The sequence below is a fragment of the Chiloscyllium punctatum genome, chromosome 17 (genome assembly GCF_047496795.1).
Source record: "Chiloscyllium punctatum isolate Juve2018m chromosome 17, sChiPun1.3, whole genome shotgun sequence".
NCBI lineage: Eukaryota > Metazoa > Chordata > Chondrichthyes > Orectolobiformes > Hemiscylliidae > Chiloscyllium > Chiloscyllium punctatum.
This window is the reverse complement of record NC_092755.1, coordinates 47,714,461-47,733,256: the sequence shown is the minus strand read 5'-3', so window position 1 is coordinate 47,733,256 and position 18,796 is coordinate 47,714,461. Positions and strand designations below refer to the sequence as shown.

At 42.3% G+C, this 18,796-nt stretch overlaps 2 protein-coding genes across 9 annotated transcripts in view; one reads left to right on the top strand and one right to left on the bottom strand.

Annotated features, from left to right (window-relative positions):
- pisd (phosphatidylserine decarboxylase) overlaps positions 1–8,073 on the top strand; it is a 101,627-nt gene extending 93,554 nt beyond the window's left edge. For all 8 annotated transcript variants that reach the window (XM_072587081.1, XM_072587079.1, XM_072587082.1 and 5 more), the window contains 2 exons: positions 4,755–4,915; positions 6,356–8,073. In XM_072587081.1, coding sequence (XP_072443182.1) covers positions 4,755–4,915; positions 6,356–6,577 — 383 coding nt within the window. In that variant the 3' untranslated portion in view covers positions 6,578–8,073. The remainder of the gene's footprint in view (positions 1–4,754; positions 4,916–6,355) is intronic.
- A 238-nt stretch (positions 8,074–8,311) lies between these two features.
- The window catches only part of sfi1 (SFI1 centrin binding protein), a 138,869-nt gene continuing 128,384 nt past the window's right edge, over positions 8,312–18,796 (bottom strand). The window contains exon 32 of the mRNA XM_072587076.1: positions 8,312–8,722. Within this exon, the coding sequence (XP_072443177.1) occupies positions 8,606–8,722 (117 nt within the window). The 3' untranslated portion in view covers positions 8,312–8,605. The remainder of the gene's footprint in view (positions 8,723–18,796) is intronic.

The window sequence follows — 18,796 nt, the reverse complement described above, 5'->3', positions numbered from 1 at the left end:
CACGGATCTTTCTCTTTAGTGATGGACCAGCTGACCTCCTGCAAAAACCCAGGCGATGGAACCTCAAAACTAGCCTGAGCTCCTTTGCCTGTGTATTCATGTGGCTGTTAGCTGTGAATGTTACTACCCCTAGAGAAAAGGGCAGTCAGAATGTGATGTTGGTTTACCAAGTAAGAGGTCCGATTTCCTAAAAGGAAGTTCCTACCCTGTCCCACTGTAGGTTTCAGGTCTAGAGCTAATTATTCTGCATCCGGAACCCCGGTCTATTCTCACCCAAATTAAAGACTCCCCTTTGCTGCCAGTTTTCTTTCTCTGCATGCCAACTCCCTGCAGAACTGTAATTGTGCCAGGACCTTGAGCCAGCTATCTCCTCCTTTCAGAATCCTTCTCCATTTTCTAAAGCTGCATGATTTTAGCATGGGTGCTGGGTAACAGCAAGGAGTGAGAAATGTGTCACGTGATTGGAACTAGACCATAGCTTATCAATCAGTAAACTAATCACAGACTAGCACTCACCTCTAATCCTATCTTTTCTCATTTGTCGGCTACTCTAGTCACTCAGCTGCTTAAGCACATTCCCCAGGTTTAACACACTCCTGCTTCTGTGCTAACCCTAAATAGCTAGGCCCAGGTCTGAGTGACAGAGACATTTTATTTTTGCCAAAAAATGGAACCGAGTTTTAATTCAATTGATGTATATTGCCAGTGTGACTGTTTTAGTCCATAGTCCTAGTCATCAGCACAGAAACAGACCCTTCAGTCCAATCAGTCCGTACCAAACATAATGCCAAACTAAACTAGTCCCACTTGCCTGCATTTGGCCCATATCCCTCTAAACTTTTCCTATTCATGTACCTGTCCAAATGTCTTTTAAATGTTGTAACAATCTGCATCCACTACTTCCTTCCACATATGAGCTATATGCTATCTTAAAAAGTGTCCTTTATAAAACTTTCCTCTTTCATCTCTAAACCTGCCCTATAGTTTTGAACCCCCCCTTCCTAGGGAAAAGATGTTTGCTATTCACTTTATCTGTGCCCCTTGAAATTTTTAAACTTCTATAAGGTCACCCCTCAACCCCCCGAGCTCCAGTGGTGAAAGTCTCAGCCTATCCAGCCCATCTTTACAGCTCAAGCCCTCTATTCCCCACAGAGTCCTGGTAAATCTTTTTCTGAACCTTCTCCAATTTAATAATATCCTTCCTATAGCAGGATGGTGAGAATTGCACACACTACTCCAGAAGAGGCTTCACCAGTGTCCTGTACAACCCTCAACATCGTGTCTCAACTCCTGTACTCCAGGATCTAAGCAGTGAAGGCAAGCATACTAAATGCTTTCTTAACCACCCTGTCGTCTTGTGATACAAACTTTGAAGAACTACGTATCTGAACTCCTCTGTTTGACAATGCTACTCATGGCTCTACCATTAATTGTATAAGATCTACCTTGTTTGTTTTACCAAAATGCAATAATTAAACTCCATCCGCCACTCCTCAGCCCATTAACCCAATCCATCAAGATCTCTTTGTAATCTCAGATAGCCTTCACTGTCTGCTATATCACCAATTTTGATGTTACTTGCCTTCTATCCAAATTGTTTATGTAAGTGAGAAAAGTGGACTCCACACCAATGCCTGTTGAACACATACTGGTCACAGGCCTCCAGTCCAAAAAGCTATCTTCCACCATCCTCTGTCTCCTACCGGTAAGCCAATTTTGGATCCAATTGGCAAGTTCGCCCTGAATCCCTTGATCTAACTTTATCAGTTAATCTACCATGCGGACTTTGTCAAAAGCTTTGCTAAAGTCCATGTAAACAACATGTACCACTCTGCTCTGGATGTCACTGAGCTGGAAGGCTCATTTTCAGATGTTTCGTCACCACACTAGTAACATCTTCAGTGAGCCTCCGGTGAAGCACTGGTGGTATGGCTCACTTTTTATTTGTGTTTAGGTGTCCTTGGGTTGGTGATGTCATTTCCTGTTCCTTTTCACAGAAGGTGGCAAATGGGATCCAAGTCGATGTGTTTGTTGATAGAGTTCCAGTTGGAGTGTCATTCTTCCAGGAATTCTCAGGCATGTCTCTGTTTGGTTTGTCCTAGGATGGATGTATTGTTCCAGTCAAAGTAGTGTCCTTCCTCATCTGTCTGTAAAGATACTAATTAGAGTGGGTCATGTCTTTTTGTGGCTAGTTGACGTTCAGGTATCCTGGTGGCTAGTTTTCTGCCTGTTTGTCCAATGTAGTGTTTGTTACAGTCCATGCACATTTTGTAAATAACATTTAGTTTTGCTTGTTGTCTGTATTCAGGTCTTTCAAGTTCATTAGCTGCTGTTTTAATGTGTTGGTGGGTTTGTTGACTACCATGATGTCAAGGAGTCTGAGTAGTCTGGCAGTCATTTCCGAGACTTGTCTTTGATGTAGGGGAGAGTGGCTGGGGTTTCTGGAAGCGTTTTGCCAGCTTGTTTGGGCTTGTTGCTGAGAAATCGGCGGACCATGTTCATTGGGTACTGGTTGTTTTTGACTACACAGTATCTGTGATTTTCCTCTGCTCTTCATAGATCCTCTGTGCTGCAGTGTAAAGGGACTCGTTGAAGTAATGTTCTAATTTATCACCCTCTGAGAAAAACAGCAGGAAATGACATTACTCCAGGAAATTCCATCACCAACCTTCCAAAATGAACCTTCCAGCTCAGCGAGCAAACTTACATCCAGCATCTCAATCTGAGCTACAAATCTTCTCCAAACTCTGCCCTCATCAGTCGTCATAGAGATGTACAGCATGGAAACAGACCTTTCGGTCCAACTCGTCCGTGTTGACCAGATATCCTAAAATTAAACTAGTCCCCTTTTGCCAGCACTTGGCCTATATCCCTCTAAACCCTTCCTATTCATGTACCCATCCAGATGTCTTTTAAATGTTGTAATTGTACCAGCTTCCACCACTTCCTCTGGCAGCTCATTCCCTAAATCTTTTGGGTTACATCCTCAAAAAAAAACTCAAATCAAGTTTGTGAGACAAGATTTGCCCCTCTCAAACCTATCCCTAATCATTCCATGTCCCTTCAAATGCATGTCAATCTTATCTTTCAGACTCGCCTCCAACAACTCATCCAGAACTCTTCTCCGGCCCTCAGGTCTGTAGTTCCCAAGCTTCTCCTTCCAGCCTTTCATAAATAAAGGCACAATGTCAGCCACCCTGCAGAACCCCAGCACCTTACCCATGATTATAGATGAAGCAAATATTTCTGCTAGGGTTCTGTCATTTCTTTCCTAACTTCCCGCAATGTTTTGGGATACCCTCAATGCGGTCCTGGAGATTTATGCACCTTTACGTTTTTTTCTAAGACCACCAGCACTTTCTCTTCTGTAATGTGAACTGATTTCAAAATATCAGTATTTATTTCTGCAAGTTCTCCAGCCTCCATTTCTTTCTTCACAGTAAAAGCTGATGCAAAATATTCATTTAGTATCCCCCTCATTTCCAAAGGTTCAACACAAAGAAGACCTCGTTTATCTTTAAGGGGCGTATTCTCTCTAGTTGTCTCTCCTAATGTACTCATAACATCTCTTTACATTCTCCTTTACCTTATCTGCTAAGGCTATCTCATATCCCTTCTTTGCCCTCATGATTTCTTGGGACCTGTTATAAATCCGAGGTCCCTCAGCTCAGCTCAGTATTGCGTGTGGCAAGTCACCACTGTCTCTCTGGTTGTTCCCACTCTTGCTCTGAATGCAGCATCCAGAGATCACCCATTCTTGAGGTGGATGTGGATTTGCTGAAATCACATGGGCCACTTCACTCAATGTTATGCAAACTCTGAAAGCTGCAGCCATAGAGCGGTTTGCAGCAGTGTGCAGGGTGCTTTATTATTACATAATCTTTAAATAGGATTCACAGAGCTGCTGCTCATCATCAGCTGGCTCACCAGATTCTGGGTCTAAATCTGGCACTGCAAAAGGAGGAGAAACGTGGAGCTAAAAATAACTCCCAATTTCCTACAGTTCTCTCGGTCAACCCAAAAACCAGAAAGCATTGTGGAGCTTTTTCAGTTTGCGATTGAATTGATTGTCACGTGTACCAAGGCACAGTCAAAAGCTTTATCTTGCGAGCAATACAGGCAGATCACAGAGTTAAGTAACATTGATAGTAAATAATAGGAGTGGGATGCGGCTGTGTGAAACGTGTCAAGAAGCTGTAACTGTTCTGGGAGGGGGATTTCATGAGATGTGTTCAAGCGGAAGAGATTTGCTGGAAAAAAATAAGTACTGTTTCTACTGATTAGCAACAGCTTTAAAACGGTTGGGAAAAGGACCAGAGGGGAGATTTAAAATTATTCTTGACGTAGCAAGTTATGATCAGAAATGTACTGCCTGAAAGGATAGAAAATTCAATTATAACTGGCAAAAGGAAGTTAAAAGAATAGTTAAAAAGGAAGAAGTTTCTAGGCCGTGGGGGAATCAGGAGGAGTATGATGGGATCCATTCCTGTTAGATTATTTCATTGTGCAATATTAGCATAATATTCATTGTAATTTGCCAGTCATTTGCTTTAAATCCCCATTGAAAGGGACTGATGGTGGTGCATCAATAACACTGTTGTGGTAAGAGGCTGGCAGTGAATTGACATGTCATAAGTTATCCCAAAACTAATGCAATGCTTACATATTTAAGACGATACAGCAGGAAGGCCCTTTAGTATCTGTCGTTTGTACGTGAGAGGATTGTTCTGATGTGTCCCTTTGTATGTGCTCAGGCTCCCTTATGTCGGTTAATCCTGGTGTAGCTCGTTGGATTAAGGAGCTGTTCTGTCACAATGAGCGCGTTGTCTTGGCTGGAGAGTGGATACACGGCTTCTTCTCACTCACCGCTGTCGGGGCCACAAACGTTGGATCGATTCGCATTTATTTTGACAGTGTAAGTACAGCGGATATGTGGAGGAAAGGAAGGCTCCTAGCATTTGTGATCTATCGCAGCCTGGGATTTTCTCCCCATTCTGTACAGCCTCCACTGTAGGTGCACACTCCTGATCAGAGAATTGCACTTTAAATTTAAAGAGCTTCTCAATTATTTAAGAACCGGTCTAATGGTGAGGGGAAAACTGATGTGCGTGAAAAGATGAATAATGTATGTGTGTCCAGGAAAGAGTAAGGTCAAACAGGTTTAAAATCCCCTTGACCCACTTATAGATCTAAATGAGAATGTATTTCTGGCCTTGCAAGAATAACCACTAGCTCCCTGACCGCTGTCTCCCACCTGGTCCTCTTCCCCACCTCTTCAAGCTTTGAACTTTGTGCTTAACCTGATCACTAGAGAATCGCTGGAACTCTACAGTAGCTCAAACTGTCCCAGTCAGACCAGATCACTGCATCTTTATATCCTGAAACATTAATTGGTTTGGACAGCAGATGGGTACATTCAATCAGTCCCATTGTGACAAAAATCAAAGAAATGCAGATGCTGGAAATCCGAAACAAAAACAAATTGTTGGAGGAACTCTGGCCTGGCAGCATCTACAGAGAGAAATCCAAGTTAACATTTCAGGTCCAGTGACCCTCCTTCGGAACTTCACTTGACCTGAAGCATTAGTTCTGATTTCTGTTCGATGATACTGCCAGACCTGCTCAATTTCTCCAGCAATTTCTGTGCATAAATTATGACCTTGAGACAATGAAAGTCTTAACAAACTTGGGCCTTTCTGCTTCTGTCTTTTAGTAAAGAAATTTGCTAATGAATATCAGAGAAACCACTTGGGGCAAGAAAGAAACAGAGCCAATTAACTCATAACTCTAATTCTCCCAGCAAAGCTCCAGTACAGTTAACTCACCCACCCACTCAGTAACCTCCATTTTATTTTGAATCTTCTTGACATCTTTGCAAATTCTTTCTGATCCTATTTTTTTGAAGTGAGGTTTTGGTCGTCTTTGTGCAGTTTAATGTTCTGCATTGATATATAAAATAATGCATTGTTAAACAGTTTTAAATCCTTGTGTCGTGTTAATGGTGAGTATAACCTTACTGACTGACCTTTGACACCTAATTCCTGCTTCCAAACAAAAACAATAAAATACTAGCTTGTTCAAAATGCCTTACGATTTGGCACCTTGCCTCCCTCCTGGCCTCTTGCCTCCTCCCAGACAGTCATCCAGCTTCCCCCCCCCACCCTTCCCATTCTTGATGAGCAATTGAAGTATTTTTCTGCATAGGATCACTGGGAAAAAGTTTGGGAGGCACAGTTGTAGACTATAATATAGATCTGGTACTGGGATGTAAATGCAGTTTTTGTTGTTTGGTTGTGATAAATTATTAAGGATTGCTGGAGAAGTGAATATTCACTGTCTCATTTGTCTTATGAAGGACCTACATACCAATAGTCCCCGCTACATGAAGGGCTCTTACAACGACTTCAGCTTTGCCGCAAACAACAACAAAGGGATTAACATGAGGAAGGGTGAGCATCTCGGGGAGTTTAACCTGGGCTCCACCATTGTTCTCATCTTCGAGGCACCGAAAGACTTTACTTTTAACCTTAAACCTGGACAGAAGATCAGGTTTGGTGAGGCTCTCGGTTCCATATAATACAGTTCCCATCAATGGCATCTCAAATTGGATTGGAGCACTGAGGAGTGAGGTTGGACTAAAGAATGGTGAAAAATGGCCATAACGGAAATGCGGTTTTAATTCCTCCTACTCCTCGCCTCATCATTACTGCAGAAGTATCTCTCATTGCCTCCATCTGAGGGACCAGCTCTACCATTATGGATTCTCCTGAAAGGTGTACTGACCCAACCCAATTGAACTTTCAGAGCATAAGCAGTGCCGTAATCTCTCCGTACAAAGGGAGAACCTGGCAGGTCACCAGGAATAATGAGACTTGGAAAATGGGCTGAATTTAAGGGCCCTGGTCTCTTTGGCAGTGGCAGGAGATTCCGATCAACTTGTGCAGGAACTGGGGATGCTCGAGTATTTGCTGAATAGCTCCATGCAGGTGAACCAGTGGGTCATTCTAACGTTTAGTTAATGCAGTATTTTTATATACTAAAAAGAAATCAATGCAGTTTCTCATCAAATCACATTTCAGAGAAAATAAATTTAATGACTATACCAAAACTTAATGCAGCTCATCTGTTTTTTTTTGGTCAATGTGGTGTGTTTTTCTAGAACTGAGGGGTGAAGTGGGCTACTATATTTTGGTTTCAGTTTTTAACTCGGACACTAATTTCCATTTCCTCATTTGAGGATCAAAGTCTGGTGCAAGATGTAAAACAGGTCACCTAACACATTCTAGAACAGGATAACTGACAAAGGGTCAGTTAGACTCAAAACGTCAGCTCTTTTCTCTCCTTACAGATGCTGCCAGACCTGAGATTTTCCAACATTTTCTCTTTTGCTGTCTAGAATCGGCTTTTGTCTGGGGTCTGAGAAAATCTAAATGATGCAAAATGAGTTTATATTTTCTCTAAGTCTGCTGATTCTGTAATAATGTCTATGCAGTGGAACAGCTGAAGGAATTTCATCTCCCAATCTGTCCATTACTTTTAATGTGTATCACGTACTTGAATTCAGAGGGAGGTGCCTTGCGGCGATGGGCAAATTCTTTTGTCGTTAACATGTCCCCATGTTCTGTACCTTCATTGGGCATTACATAGTCCATAAGTGAGAATAAGGGTGATTGGTTCACGGTGTTAAATTCTAACTTTCTCTGATGCCACAGTGTTCCGAGGATGGTTGTCTGTTTATCTGTTGAAGCCCCGAACCTGTAGCTGTAGCAAACTCTCTGAAATATCTTTTTGGAACCTGAGACCACTTTCCAGACTTACACTCTCACAATCAGAGAGAATGTGGGAGGCAGAAGGGGTGTCATCACTTAACTGCAGATAATCACAAGGAACAAGATTTTTAAAAATTTAATTGTGCCAGTCGGTTGTATTTTTGTGATTTTTTTTTGTGTGGTTGCTTCAGGAGTACCTGGCTTAAACAGTGTTGAATATTCACTGCAGTTTGATTTCCCTGTGGAAGAGTGAAAGCTGCCACAGAGACCAATGAATACAATAAAATTCTAGTGTTTCACGAGACTTGTTCACTGATTTCATTCGGGTTTGTTTGAAAACTTCCACATAGCTCACATGTTTTTTTTTAATCATACCTGGACGTAATATAGCACAACTGTATTATTGATATTTCTTGAATGTTGGGACTGGCCGATTTAAGGCTATCCAATGTGGGCAGTTTGAGAAATAGTTTAAACTTCACCTTGTATTCATAGAATCCCTACAGTGTGGAAACAAGTCCATATTTGGATGAGATTCTTGATTTAATAATCTTTATTTTGGAATATATTTACATGATTACAGATTGATTTATAACATTCTACAGTTACAAATTAACTAAATACCAGTTATTAAATCAGTAAATGCTACACCTGCTTGTCCTTCACCATATTGTGTAAAGACTGTTGTGAAAATAAGTTCAAAATTTGCTTTCATAACTCCATTTGGAACATGTGCTTCAAACTCTATGCTGGTTTCCCTCTTTCAGGGGCTAAGTCTGACTGAGATTTTCTGCTTTGGCAAAACACATCAGAGACCGCAAACTCGAAAGTGATGATTACTGATCTTTCTCGGTCAGGATTTGCCGGATCTCCTGAACTCTCGCAACGTGGCCCTGTATGTAAGGTTCATCCTTGCGCAGCTTCTTTGAAAGCTTTTCAATATCAGTCTCCAGCTAAACAAATAAATCAAAGCATAAACAGATCCCGTTAGTTCCACCAACTGCACAGTCAGCATAAACACATTAAATATTGTTGTGGCTGTTTGTGTTTGTACAGATGGTGTCAAAGTAAGAAGGTTTCATGATATGTAACAGTATTACTTTGCTTTTTCCGACTGTGTTAGATCAGGCAGTGGTGAATTTCTGCACATTGGTTCTCTAAAAGAGGAAGAGAAGGTTCAAACCCTCAGAGCTACAATCCTGTAACTTCTGCTTGCCAACATCCCATGTGATGGTCTCCTGCTTGTTAAGATGTCTACCATTACAAACATATCTATATTTGGTAATTTCTTTCTAGTGTAACAGATTTTTTATAAAAAGCTGCCTGACAATATAGAGCAGATGACGACGGTCATTTCTGGAAACCCTGCTAAGGTGACTGTTGCCTTACCATGAGGCACAGATGGCATGTTCAGAGGATGATATTTTTACATACAATTTCAGGCGGTATCTCCATTTGTACATGCTATAGTTCATTCTTGACCCAGAAACTTGGCAAAGTTATCTACCAAAGTAATTAAATTCTAAAACCATACCACACCCTACAAGACATTAGTAAATCCACAGGAGAGCATATAATGATTTTTGGGGTAATATAACTCATTTGCTAACATAAAACCTACACTGTTGAGTCTATTTCCCCATTTAGCATCTACACACCAAGATACCAAATGACAAAGGGAGACCCTTAGGAAACAAAGGTAAAACATTTTTAACCTCATCCTCACCACTGCAGGCTGATGATGCCTTTGTCCATGACAGTATTGTTCAGAGTGATCACTACACAGTCCTGCCTTTGGAGAGTATCCTCAAAGTATTGTTGTGTGGCACTATGACTGAGCCAATTACCACCCCTACAGTCAACTGAGAGTCGACTAATAAGTGATGGAAGGTGCTATCACCCGTGCTGCCGTGCAGTAACTACTCAGCTTCCATCAGGGTCATTACAGCTTTGGTCCAAATATGTATGAAACAGCTCAATTTCAGAGGTAAGTATGATTACCCTTGATGTTAATGGAAATTAACGGTAAAAGCTATCTGCTGGTTGGAGATCATTTCTGCTGAACAATTACCAAGTGGCATTGGGTGCATATATTCAGAAAATCTGGTTCCATACAGGTGATTAACAAGGTGGTACAACACAACACTGGCAGCAAGGTATGTCTTAAGAATGTACACAACCCAAAACATCAATGAAGTGTACAGTTCACAGAGCAAAAAGCCAATTTAAGGGAGAGACTAAACTTGCCTCAGCATTAATCTCAAATTCCACATTGATAGTGTAGGTTTTATAACCACTAACAGCACCTATCCTGAAAAGGTAGGACGATACACCCTCAAAGCTAAAATTGACAGAGGGGCTAGTGCCAACATACTACTGTAATGTACCCTAGCAAGTAGCTTTGTACAACCCACAGGCGACCATCTGACTATTTACTAATTCTACACACTGCAATGCCATGACACAATCTCAATTTGGCTTCAGCAGTAGCAGGATGCTCATATGCATAGATCTCCATTCACTGACAATTTACAAGATTTAAACTACACTCACTGGGATGGAACAGACCAGAGGTGATTCAATTGAATCAGATGAAGTTGAAGATTTATCTGTTCCGAAGGTTTATTTTGACCTGAACCAGTGTAGGCAGTTTCAATTGTTAACTGCTGAAGGTGAGCAACTACAGGAGTTGCAAAAGGTATTTTTGAGGAAGTCCTGACGATAATAGGGGGATGGAGCTGGGGGAAGGTAATAGATCCATTCATCGTCATGGAAATAATTACATCCTAGTGACAGGTTACTTCTCCAAATGTCTCACAACATGATTCAAGATACTTAAAATTATTCAATGACTTTGCAACACAAGAGTGCTACCATTGCTGAGACAACAACTTATTTTCAGTATGTATGGCTTACGGGGATTGGATTGGGTTTGACACAGATTGAAGTTTATTGGTATAGGGTACGTCACTCCACTGTCCTTGCTCAGTCTAGTAGAACGAATGGTACGTTCTATCAAAATCAATGATCAACAAGAGTTGAGTAACAAACAAGGTTTGCACAGTGTGTCACTGAATTCTCATGCAACCGAATAGAGGAGACTTATCATCACCAGCACAAGTTATGGCTGGAAGGCAAATCGGCAACCTCATCCACCAACCAGTTGACTAATTATTCTGAGATAAGGGCTTATGCCCGAAACATCGATTCTCCTGCTCCTTGGATGCTGCCTGACCTGCTGCGCTTTTCCAGCAACACATTTTTCAGCTCTGATCTCCAGCATCTGCAGTCCTCACTTTCTCCTAATCATTCTGAGACACAGGCTAGTCTTTTTCAAAGACAAAGGTAAATGAAAGAGGCACGCAATGAGATAGAAACTACCCAAAACAAGCACTAAACAGAGTGCAAGTCAGAAATCCAATCACTAAAAATTAGGTACTATCCCACCGGTTTCTAGGATATAAAGACAGCCCAGATCCTATGGAGACATTACTTGAATTCCCTCCCTAACAATACTATGTGTCCACCTAGACCAGGAGGACTGCAGTGGTTCAAGAAGGCAGCTCACCCCCACCTTCTCAAGGGCAACTAGGGACAGGCAATAAATGCTGGCCCAGCCAGCCATGTTCCCAGCCCAGGTGTGAATTTTTAAAAATAGTGAATATGGTGCTATATACTGAATCATTAAAGCCAGCGCAGATCAATGAACAACACGCCGATCATGAACTGAGAGGAAACAAACTCTGACAATGGTGTTTGTACAATGTTAATGAGTGACAGCTACCAACAGGAAGACAACCAAGTCAGCAAACAATGGTAATGGGGCACAACACGTACCATTCCAAACAGGTATACAATCATAGGATCAGAATGAAATCATGCCAAAGCAAATTTAAGTTCCTGAAATGACAATTATACAAACAGGTGAAAGCAGAGCTAACAACACATGGCTATGCACAACCATCAATATCTGTTTGGAATACTTAAAGTTAAGACTGCATGTTAATGGAAACATTACGCATCCTCCTTAAGAGACATGCTATCACTGCTGCATGTGACCGGAGGGTATAAAGGTTTCAGTCTGCAACCTAACTGGGGCCATTTGAAGCGTGACACTTAGTATTAGCCCACATACAGGAATGCCTGTGTCTGTTACACACCAGGAGGAGTAACAAGTCCGTTCAACCTTTCAGTATGTCTAGTTCTTACGTTAACATAAGTATTGCCTCATCAGGTACAAATGCCTGAAGGCAAACGGCCATGATGCAGTGGAAGAAAATCAGAAAAGCAGAATAATTACTAAAAGGGGGCAGACCGGGAAATGTTGATGTCAAAAGGGAACTGGGTGCTCTTGTTCAAAAGCCACTGAAAGTTAGTACGTAATTAGGAAGGACAATGGTATATATTGACCTTTACTGAGAGGATTCAAATACAGAAGTAGCCTTGCTGCAATTATACAGAGCCTTGTGAAGACTGCACCATGAGTACTAAAGACATTTTTGATCTCCTTACCCAAGGATATATTTGCCATAGAAAGAGTGCAAGGAAGATTCGTCAAACAGATCCCTGGAATAGAGGGATTGTCCTTTGAAGAGAGATGGAGGAGACTGGGTATACGTTCTCCAGAGGTTAGGAGACTGAGAAGTGATCTCATTGAAGCAGATTGACAGCATCGATAGGAGGAAGAACGTTTTCCCTTGCTGGAAGGTATAAAACCAAAGGGTATGTGTCAGAGTAGAAGGTAGGACTGTGATGAGAATTTCCTCACTCAGAAGGTGATGAACCTTTGGAATTCTCCCCCTGAAAACTGTGATGGTTCAGCCACTGAGTATGTTCAAGACAGAGATTGATTCAAAGCCATTGTCCTGCACTATCCCCATGTCCTTTGATAATAAATGTATCAAAGATCAGCCATAAGCAAGCTCGAATGGCTTGCCATTTCACCTATTTCTCCTATTTCTTATTTTCCAATGTCGCTGAAATCAATAAATTTTAATCTTCCACAGGTTGAGGGTGTCACTGGCAAAGTCAGTATTTGTTACCCATCTCTAACTGCCCTTGAACTGGGTGGCTTGACAGACCAGGTAAGGATGGCAGTTTTCACAGAATTCCACACCAACCCTCCAAAGAGTAACCCACCCAGACCCATTCCCTACCCTATTACTCTACATTTACTCCTGGCTAATATACCTAATCAACACATCCCTGAACACTGTGGGTTATTTAGCATGGCCAATTCATCTAACCTGCACCTCTTTGAATTTTGGGAGGAAACTGGAGCACCCAGAGGAAACCCACACAGACACGGGAAGAATGTGCTCACAGACAGTCGCCCGAGGCTGGTATCGAACCGGGGTCCCTAGCACTGTGAGGCAGCAGTGCTAACCACTGAGCCACCATGCTTTCCCTGAAGGGAACGAGTGAATCAGATGGGTTTCATATGATAGTTCATAAAATCTGGAAAGTGAAACTAATCTCCATGGTGGTGACCATGACAACTGAGTTCAAATTCCACTAGCTGCCATGGTTAGATTTGAATCTATCCTCCCAGAACAGTAATCTGGTCATCTGGGCTACAACCCAGTGACATTACCATCACAGCATCACCTATCATCATCTAATAAATAAATTGGTAAAATGCATTTCCCAACCCTGGATAAACTCCAATAGTCTCTGGGAGAGGCTGAATATGGAGTGAATAATCAGCCTCAGATTAAAACTGAGGAATAGAAAGTTGAATATTCCAAAGGAAATGCTGAATGACCTGCTTCATCAAGGGTGAAATGGCATTGCAGTTACATCCCTAACCTCTTTGTTAGGTGTCAAACAGCTTTCTGTGCATTGGCAGGATCTTGTCTCAGAGCTTTGGGGCTGTGCAGTATGTGATGTGTTAAACCATTAAAATGCTGGAGTCCATTATGAAATATTTTAATAGCACAGTAGTTGGAAAACAGCGACAGGGTAGGACAGAATCAGCACGAATTTACTAAGAGGGAAATCATAGAAGCAGGAATAGGCTACTCAGCCCTTTGAACATGCTGTTATTCAATGCGATCACGGATGATCATCCATTTCAGTTCCCACTTGTCCCCTTGCATTTTGATTCCTTTTGCCCTAAGAGCAATATGTAACATCTTCTTGAAAACTTTTAATGTTTTGGAATCAACTGCTTTCTGTGGCAGAGGATTTCACAGGTTCCCCACTCTCTGGGTAAAAAGCTTCTCTACACCTAACTCCTCAACGGCCTACCTCCGTATTACTAAACCATGACCCCTGGTTCTGGACTCTCCCGGTCTCATCAGGGACAACCTTCCTGTATTTACCCTATCTAGTCCAGTTAAGAGTTTTATAGGTTTGCATAAGATCCCCACTCATTCATCTAACCTCCATCCAGAGGTCAGTTAGCTCAGATGGTGAGATGGCTGGTTTGTGATGCAATGATACCAACAGTTCAGTTCAGTTCCTGCACAGTCCTTACCATGAAGGACTATGGTCAAGTTTTTTCAAGCGATGACCAAGAAAGTAGATGAGGGCAGTGCAGTAGATGTTGTCTACATGGACTTTAGAAAGCCATTTGACGAGGTACTTCATAGTAGGTTGTTGGATAAGGTTAAACCTCATGGTATCCAGGGAGAGCTAGCCAATTGGACACAAAATTGTCTTGACAGTAGAAGAGGGAAATGGCAGAGGATTGTTTTTCAGACTGGAGGCCTGTAACCAGTGGTGTGCTACAGGGATCAGTGCTGAGTCCACTATTGCTCGTAAATTATATAAACGATTTAGATGAGAATTTAGGAGGTATGGTTATTAGGTTTGCAGATGACACCATGATTGGTGGTATAGAGGACAATGTAGGTTATCTGGGAATACAGTGAGATCTTGATCAAGCGGGCCAATGGGCTTAAGAATGGCAGATGGAGTTTAATTTAGTTTAATGCAAGCTGTTCCATTTTGGTGGGTCAAACCAGGGCAAGACTTACACCATCAACAGTAGGACCCTCAGGGATGTTACAGAACAAAGAGATCCAGGGGTACAAGTTCATAGCTCCTTGAAAATAGATTCTCAGGTAGACAGGGCAGTGAAGACAGCTTTTGGCATACTAGCATTCATCAGTCAGAGCACTGGTTCCAGGAGTTGAGATGTCTTGTTGCAGTTGTATGAGACATCGGTGAGGCCACATTTGGAGTACTGCGTGCAGTTTTGGTTGCTCTACTATAGAAAGGATATTTTAAACTAGAAAGAGTGCAGAAAAACTTCACTGAGATGTGAGTTATAAGGAGAGGTTGGATAGGCTGAGACTTTTTTCCCTGGAGCATAGGAGACTGATGGGTGACCTTATAGAGATCTATAAAATCATGAGAGGCACAGGTAAGGTAGAAAGCTAACAGTTATTCCCAATAATATGCTTCCTTGCTTTTGCAACCCATTGCAAAAAATCAGTGCTTCTTTATGTTCCTCATTTTTGGTTTGGACCTTTGAGCTTGAGAGTTGAATTTTGGTCTGAGTAGCAACCTGTCTTTTCTCAAAAAAAAAGGAAGAGCAAAGGGCATAGTTTTCAGGTGAGAGGGGAGAGATACAAAAGAATCCAGAGGGGAATTTTTTCACACAGTGGGTAGCGAGTGTCTGGAAATGGATGTCAGAGGTAGTGGTGCAAGTGAGTACAATTTTGTCATTTAAGAAATATTTAGGCAGGCACATGGATGGGATAGGCCTGGAGGGATACGGACCAAGTGCAGGCAAATGGGACTAGTTTAAATTAAGAGAGTCTGGACTAAACATCCAGTCTCTCTTTATACACCAGTCCTGCGATCAGTCGGGTAGAGCTCTGCTGCACTCCCCTCCTCTCCTCCCCTCCCCTCTCCCCCCCCAATCACCAGAACGTCCTTCCTCAGATAAGGAGACTAAAACTGCACAAAGTACTCCAGGTGTGATCTCACCACAGGGCTGTACAAATGCAGTAAGACATCCCTGCTCCTGTGCTCAAATCCTCTCACTGTGAAGGCCAACATATCATTTGCCTTCTTCACTTATTGTATCTACATACTTACTTCCCAGAGTGATATGGTGGCTCAGGGGTTAGCACTGCTGCCTCACAGCGCTAGGGACCCGGGTTCGATGCCACCTTTGGGCAACTGTGTGGCGTTTCCACTTTCTCCCTGTGCCTGGGTGGGTTTCCTCTAGGTGCTCCAATTTCCTCCCACAATCCAAAAATGTGCAGGTTAGGTGGATTGGCCATGGAAAAATGCCCATAGTGACCATGGATGGGTAAGTTAGATGGATTAGCCATGGGAAAGGTAGGGTTACAAGGATAGGGTAGGGGGCTAGGTGTGGGTGGGATGCTTTTCGTAAGGTTGGTGTGGACTTGTTAAGCCAAATAGCCTATTTCCACATTGTAGAGATTCTATGTCTAGTGTACAATGACAGTCAGAGCTCATAGCAATCCCAGCCCCCACATTCCCAATCTATGGCCATTTCGACAATAATATGCTTCCTTGCTTTTGCAACCCATTGCAAAAAATCAGTGCTTCTTTATGTTCCTCATTTTTGGTTTGGACCTTTGAGCTTGAGAGTTGAATTTTGGTCTGAGTAGCAACCTGTCTTTTCTCAAAAAAAAAGGAAGAGCAAACAAACTGCTATTTGTTCAGGAACTGCTGCTGGAAAATTAACTGCAGGTTGATTATTATTCTAAGAACAGTACAGATGTTTCAGCATCCTTATTCTCAAGGACTGGCAGCTGCTTGGGTATTAAAAGGGGCAATCAAAGAGAATGTTGAAAATAAAGAAAGAGAAAACAAATTTTGAACTGGCTTGGACTGGGCTTTGGGGAGATGGCAGTGGGCGTGTGGATGGGGTTGGATGGAGTTTTTGTTGTTCTCTAGTTGTCCTCCAGTTATTGAATTACTGAAAGTTCTGAGAAAAGAAATCATTCTGCAAAATGTAAATGTCTCCAGTGGTTTGTGAAAGCTGTTTGCATTGACCTTGAAATTCAAGCAAGATATACAGTCCTTTGTGCCTGTGAACAACTCATTATCTGCGGATTGCGTAAGGGTCTAGCAACCAAAACTACTTAAGGGATAAATTGAAAATGAAATAAAAGCATTGTAACTGTTCACTTAACTGTCTCTGTCTGCCTGTCTCTGAATAAGAGATTAGATTAGATTACTTACAGTGTGGAAACAGGCCCTTCAGCCCAACAAGTCCACACCGACCCACTGAAGCGCAACCCACCCAGACCCATTCCCCTACATTTATCCCTTCACCTAACACTACGGGCAATTTAGCATGGCCAATTCACCTAACCTGCATATTTTTGGACTGTGGGAGGAAACCGGAGCACCCGGAGGAAACCCACACAGACACGGGGAGAATGTGCAAACTCCACACAGTCAGTCGCCTGAGGCAGGAAATGAGCCCGGGTCTCTGGTGCTGTGAGGCAGCAGTGCTAACCACTGTGCCACCGTGCCGCCCAAAATAAGTAGGAGATATGATGAAAGAAAATTGGTTTAAACCATATACATTAATTAGATTACTTTTTTAAAACTTTGCTCTGCTGAAGTTGCAGTATTCAAAAGATGCCAACGGTACCAACCTAATCTATCAGTTAATACTGTAAGTTTAGAACATAGAACAGTACAGCACAGTACAGGCCCTTCGGCCCTCGATATTGTGCTAATCTTTTATCCTACTCCATGATTAACCTAACCTACATACCCTTCTTTTTACTATCATCCATGTGCTTTCTCAAGAATCACTTTAATGTGATTCTATCTGACTGTATTACCATTGCTGGCAGTGCATTCCACGCACCCACCACTCTCTGTGTAAAGAACCTACCTCTGATATCTCCCCTAAACCTTCGTCCAATCACTTAAAATTATGCCTCCTCATGGGACAGACATTTCTGCCCTGGGAACAAGTCTCTGACTATCCACTCTGTCTATGCCTCTCATCATCTTGTACATTCTGTCGAGTCACCTCTCAGCCTTCTTTGCTCCTAACTGCCTCAAACTTTCTTCATAAGACATGCCCTCAGGTCCAAGCAGGTAAATCTCCTCTGCACCCTCTCTAAAGCTTCCACATCCTTCCTATAATGATGTGACCAGAACTGAACACAATATTCCAAGTGTGTTCTAACCAGGGCTTTATAGAGCTGCAGCATAACCTCGTAGCTCTTCAATTCAATTCCCCTACTAATGAAAGCTGACAACCATATGTTTTCTTAACAACTCTATCAACTTGGGTGGCAACATTGAGGGATTAATGGACATCGACCCCAAGATCCTTGTTCCTCCACACTGCCAAGAATCCTGCCTTTAACCCTGTATCCTGCATTCACATTCAACCTTCCAAAATGAATCACTTCACAGTTTTCCAGGTTGAACTCCATCTGCCACTTCTCAGCCCAGTTCTGCACCCTGTCAATGTCCCGTTGTAACCAAAACAGCCCTCCACACTATTGACAGCTCCACCAACCTTATCATCAGCAAACCTACTAATCTACTCATTCCACTTCCTCATCCAAGTCATTTATATAAATCACAAAGAGCAGAGGTCCCAGAACTGATCCCTGCGGAACACCACTGGTCACCGAGTTTCAGGCTGAATATTTTGCATCTACTACCACTCTCTGTCTTCTATGGGCCAGCCAATTCTGTATCTAGACAGCCAAATTTCCCTGTATCCAATGCCTTATAACTTTCTGAATGAGCCTACCATGTGAACCTTATCAAACGCCTTGGTAAAATCCATATACACCACATCCACTGCTCTACCTTCATCAATGCATTATGTTACATCCTCAAAGAATTCAATAAGGCTTGTGAGGGATGACCTGCCCCTCACAAAGCCATCTTTCCTTTTCTTTGCTTTTCCAAATAATCATAAAGTCTGTCTCTCAGAATCCCCTCCAATAATGTGCCCACCAAAGTCAGTCTGTAATTCCCAGGGTTATCCCTATTCCCTTTCTTGAACAAGGGCATAACATTTGCTACCCTCCAGTCAGCTGGTACTACTCCAGTGGAAGTGA